At 34.2% G+C, this 19,371-nt stretch overlaps 1 protein-coding gene across 1 annotated transcript in view; it reads right to left on the reverse strand.

Moving 5' to 3' along the window:
* Window positions 1–19,371, reverse strand: part of DNAJC15 (DnaJ heat shock protein family (Hsp40) member C15) — a 64,150-nt gene that overhangs the window by 19,840 nt on the left and 24,939 nt on the right. The window contains exons 2-4 of the mRNA XM_081287182.1: window positions 17,565–17,616; window positions 14,341–14,414; window positions 4,071–4,147 (exon numbers count right to left, since the gene is read on the reverse strand). Of these exons, the coding sequence (XP_081143308.1) occupies window positions 4,071–4,147; window positions 14,341–14,414; window positions 17,565–17,616 (203 nt within the window). The remainder of the gene's footprint in view (window positions 1–4,070; window positions 4,148–14,340; window positions 14,415–17,564; window positions 17,617–19,371) is intronic.

The following is a 19,371-nucleotide window of genomic DNA, read 5'->3' on the forward strand; positions in this document are numbered from 1 at the left end:
CCCTTTCACAAAATAAAAAATGAAAAGGGATGGGGATGTAGTTCAGTATAGAACCTTCCTAGAAGTCATAAGGCCCTGGGTTCCATCTCTACTATTGCAAAACAAACAAAAAAACCTCCATAAAGTATTTATATACATTGAGATCTGTCAATTACCAAACTAGATTAAAGTAAAAAATACTGGAAAGGAAAATTCATCTGCACAAGTATGGCAATTCAAAACATTCTGTCTTTAAGATAATAATTATCAGACTCTTAGTGGTGAGCTTTGAGGGTGAGGAAAATATTCTCATTTGCCTACAGGGTTTATTCCCTTTGTTATTGCTATCTTAAATCCCTGGGACCTTACTACATTTTAATACATGTGTTTGTGGTTGCAATGATTAAAGATGGAAAAATCCTAGATTTGAAACAGTATAAAAATTAAATATAGTTGTGATATACCTCTGGTATATAATTTCACCATGAAATTGAAAATGTAATTTTCAATATCATGCTACTTAGATCAGGGATTTCAAACTATGCTCCCTGGAATACATTTGGCTGATAGTGGGGAGGGGGGCAGTGTCAAACTGACTGGTGTTTTTCAACCTTGTGGCAAATAAGCAGTTCTGGTGCCATCTTTTAAAAAAAAAAAAAAATTGGGATTTTAAACATTTAGGGCTTTTTTTTTGCAGGGGGCAGTGGTGGAACTGGCGATTGAACTTGAACTCAGGGGCCATCTACCACTTGCTTGATATTATTCAGAATGGCTGAATAATTTTATTTTTTATTTTGTGATAGGATCTCTCTACGTTGCTGAGGCTGGCCTCAAACTTGCAATCTTCTTGTCAAATACTTCAAAGTCACTTGGATTATAGGTATGAGTGCACCTGACTTAACATTTAAACAGTCTTACAGATGTTTTTAGAAAGTTTGAAAATCACAGATGTGTATAATTTCAGATAATACCAGGTATAATAATAGTTTTCTGGGAAGCCCAGTAAAATATTTTAGGCTTTTTTTTTATAGATAAGAGTTGTAGTACAAAAAACTATTCTTCTGCAAATAAAAATAAATCGAGAACTCAAACACACATTTTACAAAGAATCACAATTAAATGTAATAGGTAAGAATGTACAAATCTTTCAGTAGCACACAGAATACTTTCCTTTAACAGCGCACCGACAGATCGGCTCCATTTTGCCTTTATCTATTTGTTACATAGTCTATATAGTTTAGAGTCAATGACCATAAAAAAACAAAATCACATCAACATATTCACATCTTGAAGTATCCTGTCATAATCAACACTGCCTTGAAGGAAAGACAGAGACAGTGGAAAGCACATAAGTCGGCGTGAACATACTTTATATACAGAGATAAGAAAATTTGTGCTCTATATGTGTAATAAGAATTGTAATGCATTCCACTGTTGTGGTGTATTTAAAAAAATAATAATAAAATAAAAAAGGAAGAATTTTAAAATAAGCAATAAACAATGTGGCATTAATTATATCATAAAAAAAGAAAAAAAGAAAGCAGATAAGTCTCATCTTTTCATTTAATGTGTTAGAGACAAATATTTAGCATCTGCATTCATGATAGAGATAAGAAGAGAGGGGTCAACATTTACTCATTATCTGATAATTGCAAGATATCATTGTATCATTCTTATTCTTATCAATCAGAATAAAATATTAATTCCAATTCAAAAATTAAGAAAATGAAGTACAGAAAAGCTAAAACTAATTTTATATATATTAATAATTTACTCTTTACAGAAAATCTATGCAGTAGAAACTAATCTATTTTACAGATGAATAAACCGAGGTCATGAATTTAAGTGGTAAAACTGACACCCAGATCCACCTGATACTAGAGTCTGTGCTCTGAATCACTGATTTATCCTTGTGAATTTTATATAGCTTTCAGTTCAATAGAATAAAACTTTATAATCACACATTTTAAGCAAATTCAATAATACAAGCAACTACTATAAACATGAGATTCCTTGGATAACATTAAATTATTACCCTTAAAAACTTTATGCTTGGATTTATAATGTGTTTTACAATCGCATCTCAAGACTAGGAATGGGATGTTATGAGAGTCCAAAAAGTTTAAGAAAAATAACAATGCCATTTTGAATAATATAAAGCAAGGAATAGTCAGGGATATAATCTAACTTTCTAATCTGCCTCCCCTGGTCAGTATTATTCATTATTTTTAATCCTCTGACAAGAAAATTCTCATCTCTTAGATTTAAATAAAGCAACAAGCTAAACTGAGGACACCATCACCCCCTTTTTGTTTTTTGCCAGTTCATAAAATATAACATGTTTTGGTTTGAAAACTGTACTGATTTACAAAAGATTAAATTTTTTTTGTCAATATGACTTTATCTGTTCTACTTAATCATATTGATTAAATCACAATATTTTTTTGTAGATTATACAATCAACTTCCACAAAAACTTTAGAGTGGGCTCTAATGGAATACAAGGAAGACAAATGAATACAGTTGCTTGTAAATTTATGTGAGGGAAAATATTTTTAACATTAAATCATAATCATACAGCAATCGCACAAATCAATAACTTTCGCCTATACTAAAATTAGACATTAAATGGACACTAAGGTGAAACAAGTGCAACAAAATATGCAAGATGTCAAACTGCAGAAGTACAAAAAGAATTGTGAGGGTTGAGCTGTGGTAGAGCGCTTGCCTCGAATGTGTGAGGCACTGGGTTCGATCCTCAGCACCACACAAAAACAAATAAATAAAGATATTGTGTCCACCTACAACTAAAAAAAAAATTTTAAAAGAATTGTGAAAAAGAACCTGCAGTATAATTATGTATATGTCAAAATTATAAAACTGAATCCAGAGAGAATTCAGTGTTACAATGAGGGATATTTTGATGAACAGATTTGAAACTTTATAATTCAAATATAATAGTTCCTTGTTAAAAAAACAACAACAAAGAACACCACAATTTTAGATGATTTTTTTTTAAGCGGCAAGAGGAGCATACTCTGAGAACTGAAGTTCATTCATTCTTTTCATTCATTCATTCATTTTGCATGAATGAACCTAATAATTGATGGTTCATAGTGTCCTGCCCTTTGGTTCTTGTGTCCCCAAAAGAGATGAATTCAAGCAAGATAGATAGATTATAGCAGAAATAGTCAAAGTTTATTGAAAGATAGTATACTCTCAAGAGATAGAAGGCAAGTAGGTTGTCTCTAAGGAGATAGACCATTAGCACCTTTGTCCTCTAAAATTTATCATTATTTAAACAGGATCGTGTAATTTATTCCTCCTATTCCCTATGATTAACACTTGTATAGACAATAAAACTGTATCTCCATGCATATGCCCATTACCCAAAAGTACCTGCATGGAAACTCACAGGGTAGGAAGGATCAAAAGCACAATTACAATAAAATGTAAATGACATTATAATAAGGCAAAGCTAACTTTCAGTCACTCAGGCCAGTTGAAATTAGTTTGGTTTTGTTGACCAGCCAGTGGCTGCCATGGTCTTTTCCAACAAAGGCATCAATCTTTCCCTTGTGATGCATGTAGTATTTGCAGTTATTGTTCCTACACATGTTTACCCCCGATACAGGGTCTTTTTGTACATATATGAAACCTAGGTAAAGGAAAGAAAACCTTAAAGTTGGTTACAGTCATTCATCTTATAGATGTAGAAACAATCACATTGACCGCTCTTGGATTACTGATTAACATTCCATTGCTCATGTCTAATTGCTACCAACAAACCCAGGAGTGCTCACCACTAAGTTACATCCCCAACCCTTCCTATTTACTCATTTTTATTTTGAGACAGAGTCTTGTTAAGTTGGCCTAGAACCTGTGATCTTGCTTCTGCCTCCAGAGTTGCTGGGATTATAAGCCTGAGCCAGTAGGTTCTCCTAGAACTAAAGTTTTAAACTGTAAAGATTTGGTCTTCTCTTCTGTCTTCTACTTGTAATTATAAATATAAGTATAACCTTATTGTAACATTTTTCCCTTTTTAAAGACAATCTTAGTCATAAAATAAAAATACATATGCAGCATACCTACCTTACACCTAAAATGAGACTAGCTTCTCGCCTGCTCATTTTCTGTTCAAATCCTCCTTTATAGTAGGACGAAAGGCTCTGTACAGGAAAGAAAAGAGCAAGAAATAATTAGTTCCATGCATGAAGTAACATAATCTCAATCCCATCACATAACAAAGTCACAGCAATGCATTTTTCTAGAAGTTGACTTGAAATTGTGGGGGAAAAGCACTAAACAATCATCCTTTTCAAGAAACTCTAGCCAAAAGGAACACTAAAAAATGTTAACAAAATTTCTTCACTTTAAAACACATTAATATTTTTGCACTCAAATATAACTGAAGGAACAAGAGATCTGCAGAAGCAAAATGCCTCAACTTAGAGCTCTGAGGTATACTTTCTCATTGAATAACCTTGAGCAAGTCATTTATGTTGACATGGCAGACACTTTTTCCGGCTGAGAAAGAAAGTGAGTGCATCAAAATAGCAGACAAGCACACCAAGAGAGGCTGGGAAACTGGACTGAATGGTCAATATGGCTGAAGAGGTGCGAACTAGGAGGAGAGGAGGAACAGAAAAGCAATGGGGGCCAATTGTGAAGCAATGAGAAGATAGGATTTCATTTTAAGCGGAAGGAAAAACTGTTCAGGACACTGGAGTAATACAGTGTGACTTTGTTTTGGTTGAAGCAGATCAGTTAACAGAACATAACAATAAAACAGGCAAGAGCTGATAATGGTATGGACCAACAAAATAGTATAACAGAAAAGGTGGTGAAAAGCAGACAGATTCTGAATATATTCTAAAAGCAGAACTAAAATTTACCTGCTAGACTGAATATAGGAAATGACAAAAAGAGAAGAATTATCAATGATGTAGAGGACAACATTGTACATTGTTCAGAACCCCATTCAGGAGTGAAAAATTTAAGTCCTTAGATGCTGGGGCTGCAGTTGGCAGAGAGGTTTCAGCTCTCAGACCCTTGAGGAGTGGCTTTATTTGAAAAAAAGTTAATCTCATGCCCTCTTCCTGGGGTAGGCTGTATCTAATGAGTGGTTGACAAGAGGGTAGAAGCATTGTAGTTCTCTAAGTTACAGTCTTTGGACTTGCCTATATTCATTTACCACGTAATATCATTTAATCTCATAGACCCTTCCCAACTTGGGATAGCCATAATGAGCCATCCTAGCTTTGAAGGTTCTATGGGATCTATTAGGACAAAACTGCAGCCTAAATTGTGCCTCCATCCTTCTTTTTCTTTCTTTCTGTAGTTGCTGATCCTAAGAGCACTAAACTTACAGTTACTAATCTTTGCTCAGTCTGCTTTTCAGAGAATCCAAACTGTATAAAATGACTTTAACCAAATTGTATAAAATGACTTCAAGGTTTCTGGTTTAAAACTGCCAAATTTCCATTTAATGAGTTAGAGAGCCAGGAACAATGGCACATGCCTGTAATTCAGCATCTTGGAGGCTAAAGCAGGAAGATTTCGAGTTCAAAGACAGTCTCAGCAATTTAGTGAGACTCTAAGCAACTCAGTGAGACCCTGTCTCTAAGTTAAAAAAAAGAAAAAAGTCTGGGGCTGTGGCTCAGCGGTTAAGTGCCACTAGGTTCAATCCCCAGTTACCCCCCCCACCACCACACACACACAAAAAGAGAGAAGGAATAGTCGTTTCTTGTGTCTAACATATATGAGGAGGATGGTTTCAAACATATTAACTTTGAAACATCTATTAAATATCTAAGTAGAGAAATTTAATCCAGAGATAACATTCCAGTCATCAGTATATAGACAGTATTTAAAGCTCTAAGATTGAATCAGATCACCTAAGGATAAGAAGTCTAAACTGAGCCCTTAAAGACAACGTGCTCATTTAGTGACATGAAACTGGAGAGGAATTAGTAAAAGTATCTGAGAAGATGGAGCAGTAAGTTAGGAGGAAAACAAAAAGCCCATATAAGGAAGTGAAAAATGGTTTCAAATACTTCTGACGGGTAAAGTAAAATGTAAGCTGAGAACTAACCTCTGGATTTAGGAAAGAGGAGGTCAAAGACTGAGAAGAGCTGCAGAGGGTGGGAGTGAGTTAAAGACCAAAAGGGAGGAGAGGAATGAAGGCAGCAAATAAAAATATTTTTAGGAGCTCTAAACAGATACAGGATGTATGAAATCAGCTGTTAGAAGTACAATTAGGCACATATGATTGAACACGTACATGTTTCTAAAACACAAGGCTATATTTTTGTAAGGAAACACAATTAAGTATAATATCCATGGGGGATTAGCTTTAGGACCCCCACCCCCAATGATACCAAAATGCTTAGATGCTCAAGTTCCTTAAAGAAAATGGCATAGTATTTACTTATAACCTACACATATATCCCTGCATACTTTAAGTCATCTCTAGATTATTTAGTATGATGTAAATAATACCTAGTACAATGCAAATGCTATGTAAACAATTGTAATACTGTATTATCTAGGGGATAATGACAAGAGAAAAAAGTCTATACACATTCAGCACAGATGCAATTTTTCCCAAATATTTTCAATCTACAGTTGGTGGAATTCACAAATGTGAACCCTTGGATATAGAGGCCGGATTGCATATGTTTGAATAAAATAAAATCTGAAAGTATATATAACAAAATGTTTACACAAAAAATATCATTTTGGGGTAGTGGGATTATGAATAATTTACTTCTTTTTAACATTCTGCATTTTTAACAATGAATACATGCTATTTATATAACTTTCAAAAGCGGAATAAATAAGAATAACCAAGAAAATGATTAGAGCTTAAAAAATTGAGTCCCAGAGTCTGATCTAGACATTTATATAAACTCTTCTCTTTAACAGCTTTTTATAAATTTCTACTAAGTAGTAATTCTTGGTAATTAATTCATTCAACAAGCACTTTGGCAACTAATAACACATCAGGTATTTTCAAGTGAGATACCTATCAGTCTACCAGTATCATGAGGAATATAACGTGCTTACTATTCCAAATTTTAAGTAATTTACAATATAGAATGAAAACAAATATTCCTTCACTTCTGACACAGTTTTGAGGGAGGAAAAAAATGAATTGGTTAGTACCTATACTACCCTAGATAATTTCTGTATCTGTCTAAACATGCAGAGAGAATACGTAGATAGATACAGAGTAGAGCTAAAGCTAGAGGTGGAAAGAAACAAGGGATTGAACAGAGGAAGAACACCTGGTTTTAATATCTCTCAGTAAATCCAAATCTTAACTGCATGCAAACCTTACTCCCTGTTATGGTTTGGATGTGAGATGTCTCCCTTTTTAAAGCTCATGTATCAGACAATGCAAAAAGGGTTAGAGGAGAAATGATTGGGTTATGAAAACCTTAACCCCAATCAGTGAATTAATCCTCTGATGAGATTAACTGAGTGAGAACTGAAGGCAGGTAAGGTGTGAATGAAGAAGGTGGGTCATTGGTGGCGTGCCTTTAGGGTATAGATTTTGTAACTGGAGAGTGGAATCTCTCTCTCTGCTCTCTGATCATCTCCTGAACTGCTCCATGCTGTCACACTCTTCTGCCATGATGTCCTGCCTCATCATGAGCCCCAAAGAATGGAATCAGTGATCTATGTATGGACTGAGCCCTCTGAAACCATGAGCCCCCAAATAAACTTTTCCTCTTCTAAAATTGTTCTCATCAGGTCCTTAGTTACATCAGAGAAAAAGCTGACTAAATCATTCCCTAAATAAAAGCTTATTATCCAATTTAGTTGCAGCAAAATAGCAGTATCACCAACTTGATCCACAGCAGTCATTTCTACAGAAGCATATTTGTTCTATTTTTGTTTTTAAATCATGTTTGAGATTAACGCATAGGGTAATTATTCAGGGAAAAAAAAAACCATTTCTGTGAGTCTTTACCTTAGGGAGCTTGAAAATTTTGAATCAGCATAATAAAGAAGAAAAATTGATGATATTTCCAGTCATTCCCACTACTGTCATAAAATTCATTAACCTTAAAAGCAAGTATTGGTATTTGTGCAATGTTTTCTTTTAATTTTTAGCTTTGCCCAAGTGGAAATGTAGTCTCAGAAAAGGCTCTTTAAAATCCAGGAAGTTGTCAGGAAGTTGTGCGTATCCTGAAGAATTGACTAATAGGAGTAAGTCAATTGTTACATAGATAATTCTCATAGACCTTCTAAAAGAAACTTCATTTTGAAGATAGAAGCTTAATGATGTGGGTGCTGTATACAGAAAAGTATACAAAGAGAAAACAAAATAAGAACAAAATGCTGACACCTAACATACTTGCACATTTCTTCACTGAAAAATCATGCCTTCGAAAGCCGTGAAATTCAGATTTTTTATCACACTATTTTAAATAGAATTATCATAATTTTAATCTATTATGTTTAAGTTAGTATCTGTGTTATGAGCAGGCACAAAATTATTACTCTGTATCTTTCCTCCCTAATAATAAAGTATAACTAAAAGGTTCTCTTAAGCTTTATAATAATATATCAATATTTAGATTGCATTATTCAGATTATAAGGATCTTAAGGCACTGTAGAACCACTTCTGACAATGCTGTGGTGGGCTAAAGGAAATGTTTAGATCTATAAAAATTAGATTACTACAAGAAATAACTATATCATCAAATAAGTGAAGTAAATAGTTATATTTGTCTAATATGATTTCCAAGAACAGAAACAGTGAGACTCTACTAGTTTTATAATACTGTCTATTAGAAACATATCCTGGTTCTTCCAAATTATTATTTTGCACTATTCCATTCACAAAGTATAAACTACAGAAGTCAAAATAATTTATTCCTAAAATTAGAATTAAATGCTTCAGTACCATAGTTTACCAAAGAAGATATGAAATAACCCAGTTAAACCAGTCATCATTTGCTACCACTCAGTAACATGAAACACAAAAGTCCTCCAAATGGGTAAGAACTTTATCATCATCCCATGAGAAGAAATACATTTATCACAAGCTGTATAGTTTTATTACTTATAATAATTTGTTTGATTTATAGAACCATAGAAGGGTGATTTTAATTAATCTATTTTTCTCATAACTTTCACTTGACCAAAAGACAATATTTTTGAAAGACAAATTTATAAATAGAAAATTAAAAGGCTTAAATAAGAAAAGTATCTTAGGTACCTTCTCTTCAGAAAAGGTTAGGGATAAATAGACATTAGCTTAATACACATTAAGCTTAATACATTAAAAAGCAAACAAAAGAGCACTAGTTCAAAAGAGCTGACTGAATCACAAAGTTCTTTTTGTTTTCCAAAGTGCCTTTGAAATGGGAAAAGAAATATTTTCAATACACACACAAAAAAAAGGCAATATGAGGCCTAGAAAACAAGAAATGGGAAGAAATGGGACAAGAAGCAAACCAGAAAGTTTATAAAGAAATCCTGGAAGCCTGAAAAACAGGTAAGATCACATACAAAGAAAAATCATAGTAGTCCCAAACACAGGGTGTTTCAGGAAAAACACCAGGAAGGAACTCATGTATCCGACTCCAGCTGGTAAATCCTAAAATGTAAGTAAAGAATGAAAGAAGAGAGTCAGTGGATCCCATTTTGGAACCCAGAAAATGAGGGAGCGGGTTATCTACAACAAGGAGAAAAATTAAAGTAGACTTTGAAGATCTCAAGCCTGCCCCTGTCTTCTTGCTTTGGAAGATGTGCCTACTGACAAACCTATTGATAGGCCACTGACAATGGTATTAAGCCACTGAAGTAAGTCTACCAAACTGCTGGAGAAAGCCAGGAGCATTACTTTTATTAATCAACTTAGTCCTCACAGATATAAAACAACACCAAGGATCATCAGACATTTTGAAAACCCTCAGTATCATGGAGGGAAAAAAACAACTAAAAGAATCAAGATGAACTGGTAACAATTGTCTCTAGAAGAATAAAAAAGAGAGAAGCTTGTGTGGTGGGACACATCTATAATCCCACCTACTAGGGAGGCTGAGATAGGAGATTTCCAAGTTCAAGGTGGCAGTTTAATGAGAGGACTTAGTCTCAAAAAATAATAGTGCTCCTGGGTTATTACAATTCTTAGTTGTCAATTACAATTCTTAGTACTTAAAAAAATAATAAAATACTAATTAGAATCTTTAAAGTTATTCAAAATGATATCACATTCATTTTAAAAAAGTGGATTGCTATACAAAGAATACAAGAAAGAATTCTTGGAAATTATAAAAAAAAATCACCAATGTATATAATTGAGATGGACTGAGTAACAGAATGATCATTGCTGAAAATCAACATAGTGATTTGGAAAATAAGCTGTGGAAATAACTACAGAATGTACAGCAAAAAAAGACAAGGCAAATAAATAAATAAATAAATAAGGGCTAAAATGTTAAGAGACATAAAGGTCCAACATCTTTATAATAGGAGTTCTAGAAGTAGAGAAGAAAATGGAGGAAGTGAAGGGAAAATGAGGAAGAAGAGTCGGTCCAAGAAGTGAAACACCAAGCAGATAGACACACAGAGTTTATTTGTCAGAGATGACAAATAAAGGCCATCTCTCTATAGGAGAGAGGCAAAACAGAATTGGGTACTCGGATTTTTATAAGGCAGGCTTAGGAATCGGAACTGGGCAGGTCCTAATGCATGGTTAAGGGTTGGGTTGGTATGAGGGAGTGGTGAGCCTTTCTATGAACTGCCCTTGGGTGGGAAAGTGAAACTTTTTCCTTAAAATGGCAGCTGTCACTTAAGATGGCCATCAGATGCTAAGCAAGGACCTCATAGGAAGAAAATAATTTTTTGAATATAAGAAAACATTACAACAAAAGGCAATTTTCAAATAAGTTACCAGTTCACTGAGTTCCTAAGAATTTTCAGAACACCAATAATATAGAGAAAATCCTAAAAACTTTGAGAGCCAAAAAATGAACACTAAAAAAAACCTAAAACCCCAAAACAAACAACAAAAGAAAACCAAGACAACAGGCTATCTACAATAAACAAAAGAAGAAGAAAAAGAAGAAGAGCAGAAAATCTGACTGTGAGTATGCAGGTATGTAGAAGTGTAGGCACTGAGGTTAAGTCTCAGCAGAGAGTTCTGTAGTTCTCTCATGATGGCTTCACTAAATTTCAAGGAACTAGTAGTGATAACTAACAATGAGAATAAAAGCAACTGTTTAACAGAGAAGAACTTACAACATTTACCATCCATGCATACCATATACACAAATTACTCCAGGCAATATTCCAGCAAAATGGAAAAAAAAAAAGAGGAAGATGAGATTTAAAAACAAGATGTTAAAGCTTAGAGGAAATAAATAAAGTGTTACAACAATAATGAAAAGGGAATCCACTGGAACTTGAGTTTTAGGACATTCCCCCTTGAATGACAGACTGACATACAATTATAGTTACTTTTTTTTAAGTAACCTCATTTGGATAAAAATAATTAATATTTACAAAATCAAAATACTGTAAATGCTGTATTTAGGAATTTTGACATTTGGGATTCATTAGTGTGAAGAGAAAGCATGCATATATCTCATTTTTTTTCAGTTTCCCTGGAGTGATTAATTTTTAAATAATTGCTTTTAAGAAACTTGTATCTTCACTGAGGTATAATTATTATGATGATGATGATTAAGATATTCTATGATGTTTTACTATAAACTGTAAGAGTGGAACTTTGTGAAAAAGGAGGAGAAGCCAGATTTGTTAAAAGCTAAATTTCTTACCTAGAATCCCTAATAACAGAAGGAAAGGGACTTGCACACCATTTTTTTTCTCCTTAAAAAAATGCAAGTTGCAGGGCAGGTATACACTTCAATCTACCCTATCTTACCTATGAGCTTTCTATTGAGCAGTAAGAATTTTTTTCATTTTCTTGTTCTCTCTTCCATTACAATTAAATAATTCCTGAAATTCTCTCCATTTATTATTGGTAAACATGGGAAGATATAACTAAAGTCCATTTAGAGAACTATGTCACTATTTCTATTACCATTACTCTCTCTTGAATCATCAACATCTAACACCATTCCCTCGTTTCATGACTTCTAACTCTGGGTCACTATAGACTAAATTCTATGTCACAGGCATAGTGATAATCAAAATGCAAATCACGCTGTGCTCAAAATCTCACAGACTTTCTGTTCATAAGAGTAAAATTTGAAGGTTTCATAGTCCATTAGGCCATAAGGATTTGGGCCCAATCTACTATTCTTCCTTTCATAGATTCCATGAAGTTACCCATTATTATGATTTGGATATTAATTGAAGGCTTGGTTCCTGATGCAGTAATTTCAATGGAGGGAACTTTTGGGAAGTGATTGGATCATGGGGTCTCTGATGTCATCAGTGGATTAATCCATTGATAGCTGAATGACTATAGGGAGGTAGTGGAAACTACAGGCAGATATGGCATGTTTGTCTCCAAACTATAGAAGTTTTCAATGTTTACATAATATTATAAAATTGGAAAAATAACATCCTAATACTCTTTCTACAGAAGTCCCTTTATGTATAAAACATACTTATGATATTAAAACGATAAACAGTATTGCTTTTTACAATGATAATCACTTTGAAATATATAGAAAACCAATACAACCTATGACATACATGACACAGTTCACTGGGTACATGCCCATTGAGACCATATCTTGTCCTGAGCCACCTTCCTTTCTTTGTGTGCTTTCTGGCTGCCATGAACTGAGCAGATTCCCCTGCCAAACTATTCACCATGATGATTCTGCCATGGAGCCAGCCAGTCAGGGACTGAAACCTCTGAAACCATGAGCCAAAATAAATCTTCCCTTCTCTAAGTTGTTTTCTCAGGTATTTGTTACAGTGGTGAAAAACTAACCAAAAAGCCTGTTGCTAAGCTCATTTCCATCTCAGGACTTCTGTAATGTTCCCACTAACCAGAAAGCTCTTTCTTCAGATGCTTGCATAGCCTGCTTCCATGTCTTCTCAGGCTTGCCTGGCCCATCTAATGAAAATTCTTCTGTTGTTATTCTTTATCTTCTTACCCTAATTTAGTTTTCCTTAAAAACACTTAACAGGCTGGGGATATAGCTCAGCAGTAGACTGCTTGCCTATCTTGTATGAGGCCCAAGGTTCAATTCCTAGTATAGGAGGGGGAAAAATGCACTTAACAGCTGGGTACAGTGGCACACACCTATAATCCCAGCTACTCTGAAAACTGAGGCAGAAGGATTACAAGTTGAAGGCCAGCTTGATAACTTAGTGAGACCACAATTCAAAATAAAAAATTTAAAGATGCTGGGAATGTAGTTCCGTGGTAGAATGCTCTTGGATTCAATCCCCAGTACTCTGGGGAAATTTTTAAACTAATTATAAACACTTAACACTTCTAGATATTATGTATTCTACTTCATTTGTTTATGATTTATCTCTAATAAAATATAAAACATAAGTGCCTAGAGGAAAATGTCTTTGTCTGGTCCATGATTGTATCCCATGGCCTACAATGTCTGGCATGTGGTAGGTGCTCAATGAATATTTACTTAATAAATGCTGAATACCCTAGCAATACTTTACCAAACAAAATATAAACAGGAACAAAAAAACAGACATACACTCACTTTAATCACAGACATACATTTATAGGATTCCAAAATATCTTAAAAGTTGAACCTGGGTTTAATTATTTGTCAGTATGTCATCCTTTGGAAAGGCTCATTGTTCTTGGCTAACTAAGTCCCAAAAGCCTGTGATGTCTTTGCTAAAACAAGTCATTCATTCTCAAATTGCTGCAAGCCAAACTGATCTATTCTAGTTCTGCATAAATTTCTCAGAACTCAATGTTTATTTTTCAGGGCTTCAATGAGTCTTATTTGAATTGTCTTCATTGGTCACAAACCTCAGTTCATAGTGTGGCTTTTTAGATAACTATTATCATCCATTCCTCCCTTATATTCAGCTCATCAGAGTCTCTGATGCTGGTAGATGAATGGATAAGCCCTACAGGACTTCAGGCTGGAATCTTGTAATTTTGTATTTGAGATGGGTCAGGTACAGTGGCATAAGGAGAGGAGTTCCAAATTTCAAGATGAAATAAACTCCTGAGTAAGCTACATCGAGGCAGGACTGTGTCTGTTTTGTTTCATCCCTCTCCCTTGCTCCTGTTACAGGGACTGGTGTACAGTGGACACTCACTAAATGTTTATTGAATAAATGAACAGTAGTTAGAAAGGGAAAATAAGTTACCCCAAAATTAATGTAATACTACTGGCTGGAGAATAAAAATTAGTTGTGAAGTCACATTTAACTTACAGAAGATGAAACCTTCCTTGCAGTGTCTGTGATTGCTTGTTCTAGAGGTTTCCAGATCTGAAATGCATAGCGACCTAAATGGTAAAAGGAAGAAACGAAAATATAATTTTCTATAATCAATGTCAATCAATACCTTCAAGGTAACTAGCATGTTGTTTATTGATAGTTTACTATTTTCAATAAATATTTCAAAATTTATAAAAACAACAAACAAAAAAACCAAACCCATGTTTTCTCAAATTTCTAATTTACTGAGGACAGAATTTCATTTTGATATCATTATCACAGCCAATAAATTTATCAAGTTGTAATTTATGACTATAGAAGTTTTCAATGTTTACATAATATCATATTATAAAACTGGAAAAATATGGGTTGGGGATGTGGCTCAAGCGGTAGCACGCTCGCCCGGCATGCGTGCGGCCCGGGTTCGATCCTCAGCACCACATACCAACAAAGATGTTGTGTCCGCCGAGAACTAAAAAATAAATATTAAAAATTCTCTCTCTCTCTTTCTTTCTCTCCCTCTCTCACTCTCTCTTTCAAAAAAAAAAACTGGAAAAATAACATCCTCCTACTCTTTCTACAGAAGTCTCTTTATGTATAAAACATACTTATGATATTAAAACAATTAACAGTATTGCTTTTTACAATGATAATCACTTTGAAATTTATAGAAAACCAATACAACTTATGATATACATGACATAGTGATTTTTTAATGAAGTTATCTCTAAACTAAAAAAAGCAATTATGCATGAAACATTTAACAAGGATGTCAATTATTGGTTTATTACTGAAGATGGCTACTCTCTCTAAAACTTATTTCAGGTTTGCCTTTTGTCGACATACAAATATTCCAACTTCCCCAGTTTTGAAAACCAAGAATCTATAATAAAACAGGTCCTAAACTGTTCTGAGGATATCAAACGAGTATAAAATATCATCTAACTAATTTACCTTTTGTATCCTATTAAGAACATGTGGCTTCTACTAGTGTGTCTTTCTTTAAAAGTCTTGCCAGAAAACAGATTATGACAATGTGAACTTAAACTCTAATTCTCACCATAAGCTTATTTGCAAATCAAGAGTTCCACTGGAAAACCTCAACTACCTAGATCTTTCAGAAGAACTTATCATTTGATTACACAATAGTATAAACTGTAGTTTTTAAATTACCCCAAAATTCTTCAAAACCACAATCAGGTACAGTGACTGAATTGCTTTCTCAGTGAAAAAGCAGATAAAAGCTTTAAGAAGTGGAATCTGAAGTTTTCCTTTAACCATAAACTAGATGAGCTATCCCTCCATCAAATTGAAGTGTATATTCTCCTAAATTGTACTGTTTACTTTATTTGGCTCTGGAAGAGATCTGTTGTTCTAATTAGTAACATGAATTTGGCAATAGTACAATCTGCACATCAATTCTCGTCAATATTTTTAAAGAAGACTTGGAAAAAGTGCATCTATTTTTTTTTTTTTTTTTTGTATTGAACCCAGGGCCTTGTGCATGTGAGGCAAGCATTCTACCGAGTGAGCTGTATCCCCAGCCCCAAAGTGCATCTTTTTCTAATTTAAAATGAAAATCTTACATTTTAATTCATAATGACTATGCCTATTCTACTAAAATACTTCTAAAATAGTTTTATGCTTATGGACAAGTTTGTCAGAATTCCTTTTAAGATATGATTCTCCTCTAGAAAAACCCCAGAATTAGTTCACTTTAGTTATTAGTTCATTTTAGTATACAATTGGCACAAGGCTGTGCTGCCAAAAAAGATCAAGAGGATCTGAACTACTGAACTTCTTTTTTTTCCTCTACTGTAGTACTGGGAATTGAACCCATAGTGTCGTCACACTTCTTGGGCAAGAGCTCTACCACTGAATTACATCCCTGGCCCCAATGAATGTCTAGTTTTTAAAGTTCTATTTGTTAACTGAGAATTGTATGAAATTAAGTACCATGTAAAATAAAATAGAATCTTATTTGTCATTTTTCTATTGGAATTTAACTCCATTTAAACATAGTGGAATAGTTTTACCTAAAAACATCCAATTAACAAGATCAAATCCATACAATTAGAAACAAAACAGTAAATATCAACATGGAAATACTCTTAGATTAACATTTAATTAGGGAATAGCTATGCAATTTAAATAAGTTAGTGATTAAATTAGCAATTTTACTTTTAATATTCATAACTTTTTTCTAAAAAGATAATTTTGACAGTGAAAGAAATTCTCCTGGGTTTTATTAAAGAAATTATACCAATATGCTAAAAGATGAAGTAATAAATCAGTGAATAACTGTGTTCATCAGAAGTAACTGACAGCTTAAGAGTATAGACCCAAAGAAAAAGTGAGCATGGGAATACAAAGGAATTCCCTATCACTGAGATCCTTAGATTGCACTGAGATAGGAATTCAGGGCACAGAGAACAAGAACACTGAGGCATAAAGGAAATGCCTATGAGCCACTGGAATATAAAACAAACAACTAGCAAGTAAGGGAATGTGCATCCTTGCCTGCAGCTTGAAGCTTGGCTGATGAAAAAGCAACAAAACTGCAAGATACCTAAAAAGGGGACTGGAAAGAACCAAGAAGCAGGCTTAAAACATGCAAGGGCACTTTAGAGCACAAAAATATAATTCTGTCCTGACTCTACCTTAGTCTAGCCCCCTAGCTACTCTATAAATATTAGAACCCCAGAGCAAGATTTGACTCACTATCTCACTCTAAAATTTGACTACACTCCCTCTTTGTTTTTGCTTTCCAATAAAGCTCTCCCTTCTTGTTCTACAAGCTGACTCTTCCTTAAATTCTTTTCTGCAATGGAGTAAAAAATGTGGAAGGTTTGAGGTCTCCTCTGCATCTGGAGAAATCTCAGACTCCATACAGTGATAGCATCATATCAAAGATTTCTTGTTATTATACACTATAGCTCAATTTAAAGAAAAAGAAAAAAAAAGCCAAGAACACCAGCTATTACTAGGACTAGCATTCGTAGCACATACATCATCAATTTTCTTCACTAGAGTTTACCTAGATTTTGTTTTACTGACTAATGTTTAGCAACTATAGATGGTGAAAAGAATGAGAATGTATAATGTTTGAAGACCAAAAATGTCAGAATACAAAGGTCCTACTCATCAATCAAAGTAGCAGCTAATTGAAAATCCTATTCCTACAACAAATATTGACATATATTCTTCATTTATCTTACCTGCAAATGCAAGAGCTGCAACACCCAGTCCTACAGCTATCAAACTTCTTGCCTGTGGAGGAAGAAATATGATAACTTGTAGAATTACATACTGTGAGAAACACACTCACCTGTCTAACGCCAAGGAATGAACTGAGAAGGTACAGAGAAAGTGAGGCTTTCGTGACAGTCTTGCAAGATCAGGTGTCTGGTGCTGAGGCACACCCAGAGCAGTTATAATTAGCACTATTCCCTCCAGGGCAGGGTCCCTCCTCTGGTTCCTCATTGGTTGAGTACTAGGGGGTACACAATCTTCCCAGAAGTCACTTAGGTTTTACTGTTGTTTAAAGAAATATGCCTTTAGTTGTTTCCCTCTCCTTTTATATTCTTGTGGCACAAAAGTCTTCTGGGATTGAGTGCCTTCTGGCAGATAGGCAGTTGGTCAGGTTGTCCCTTCCCTCTCACCTCCTGTTTGTTAAGGAGCTGTGAATTTTTCACACTCCAGTGTTACCTACTTTAATTTTCCACTCTGCTCTCCCTTCCTGATTCTTCTTTTTTTTACATTCCAATTTCACATTTAAGGCTAAATAATGAATTCTGAAAATGGTCAATTAGACTTTCTGTCACCATACTAAGTTTTAAAAGAAAATCAATCATCTTAAATAATGAGGATAATTATATTAAATACTAGATTTTCTTCACACTCTACTGTGAAGAACAGAACTTAAAATCTACAGTGTCTAAGGAATTATATCTGCTGCTTGCTTTATCATCTAATTTTTGGTGAACTAAAATAATTCTATACTTTAATTTTCATATATTTGAATTCATTCTAACCAAGAGCTTTTACATTACCAACAGACTATTCTTAATAGTGGGTTTAATACATATACATACATATATATCTCTTCTGTAAGGACAAAAGGTGCATATTTCCTACTCAATATTTTATATTTGCAATGCTCAAATGCATTTGCTGTTTTTAGAGTTTTAATAAAACCTTTAGTGCATCTTTGGGAAAGAAGTTGAGCTTCAAAAATTAGTAAAAATCTTAATTTAATTTAAAAATTAGTTAGGGGGGTTGGGGTTGTGGCTCAGCGGTAGAGTGCTCGCCTAGCACATGTGAGGCCCTGTGTTCAATCCTCAGCACCATGTAAAAATACATTAATAATTAAAAAAAATAGTTTCCTAATTTTCTGGACCGGTAAATTTTTTAAACAATAAGAACCAGGTTCAGAATGTCACAATCTAAAATATCATAAGCTAATTCTGATTTAAAAACCTTCAGTCACAACATGTGGCAGAAATAAATTGTTGACCTCAATATCCGTTCATAAAACCAGGAATTTCTATTTTTAGTTGGACATGTATTTCAAGCCTCCCTTGGCAGTCTGATGCCTATGGTAACTAAGTGTTGGTCTGTAGTACCTAAGCAAAGCTGTGTGTACAACTCTTAGGAAGTCCTAGGAGAGGAAGGGAGAAAATGTCTTTGCTGAATGGAACACACACATTTTACCTGGAGCAGCCTTCTGGACAGAGAAGGAAAAAAAATGAGATGAAAAGAGACTATTTCCTACCCCATCACAGAGTTGTCTTAGCACCCCTGGACTGCCTCTATTTACGTGAGATAAAATAAAAGCTTTATCTTCCTGAACTACCGTATTTTCAGTACTTAGGTACTTGGAGCCAAAGCAAATTCTGACTGATACAGAATTAAGAAAGTGAAATCACAGCAACGTTTTTTTTCTAATTTGTGGTGAGACAAATTTCATAAGCTTCAACAAAGATTCTTTTAAAAGCTTGAATAATCTCACTAGAGAACAGAATG

This window comes from Spermophilus citellus, assembly GCF_964194105.1.
Source record: "Spermophilus citellus genome assembly, chromosome: 1".
Taxonomy (NCBI): Eukaryota; Metazoa; Chordata; class Mammalia; order Rodentia; family Sciuridae; genus Spermophilus; species Spermophilus citellus.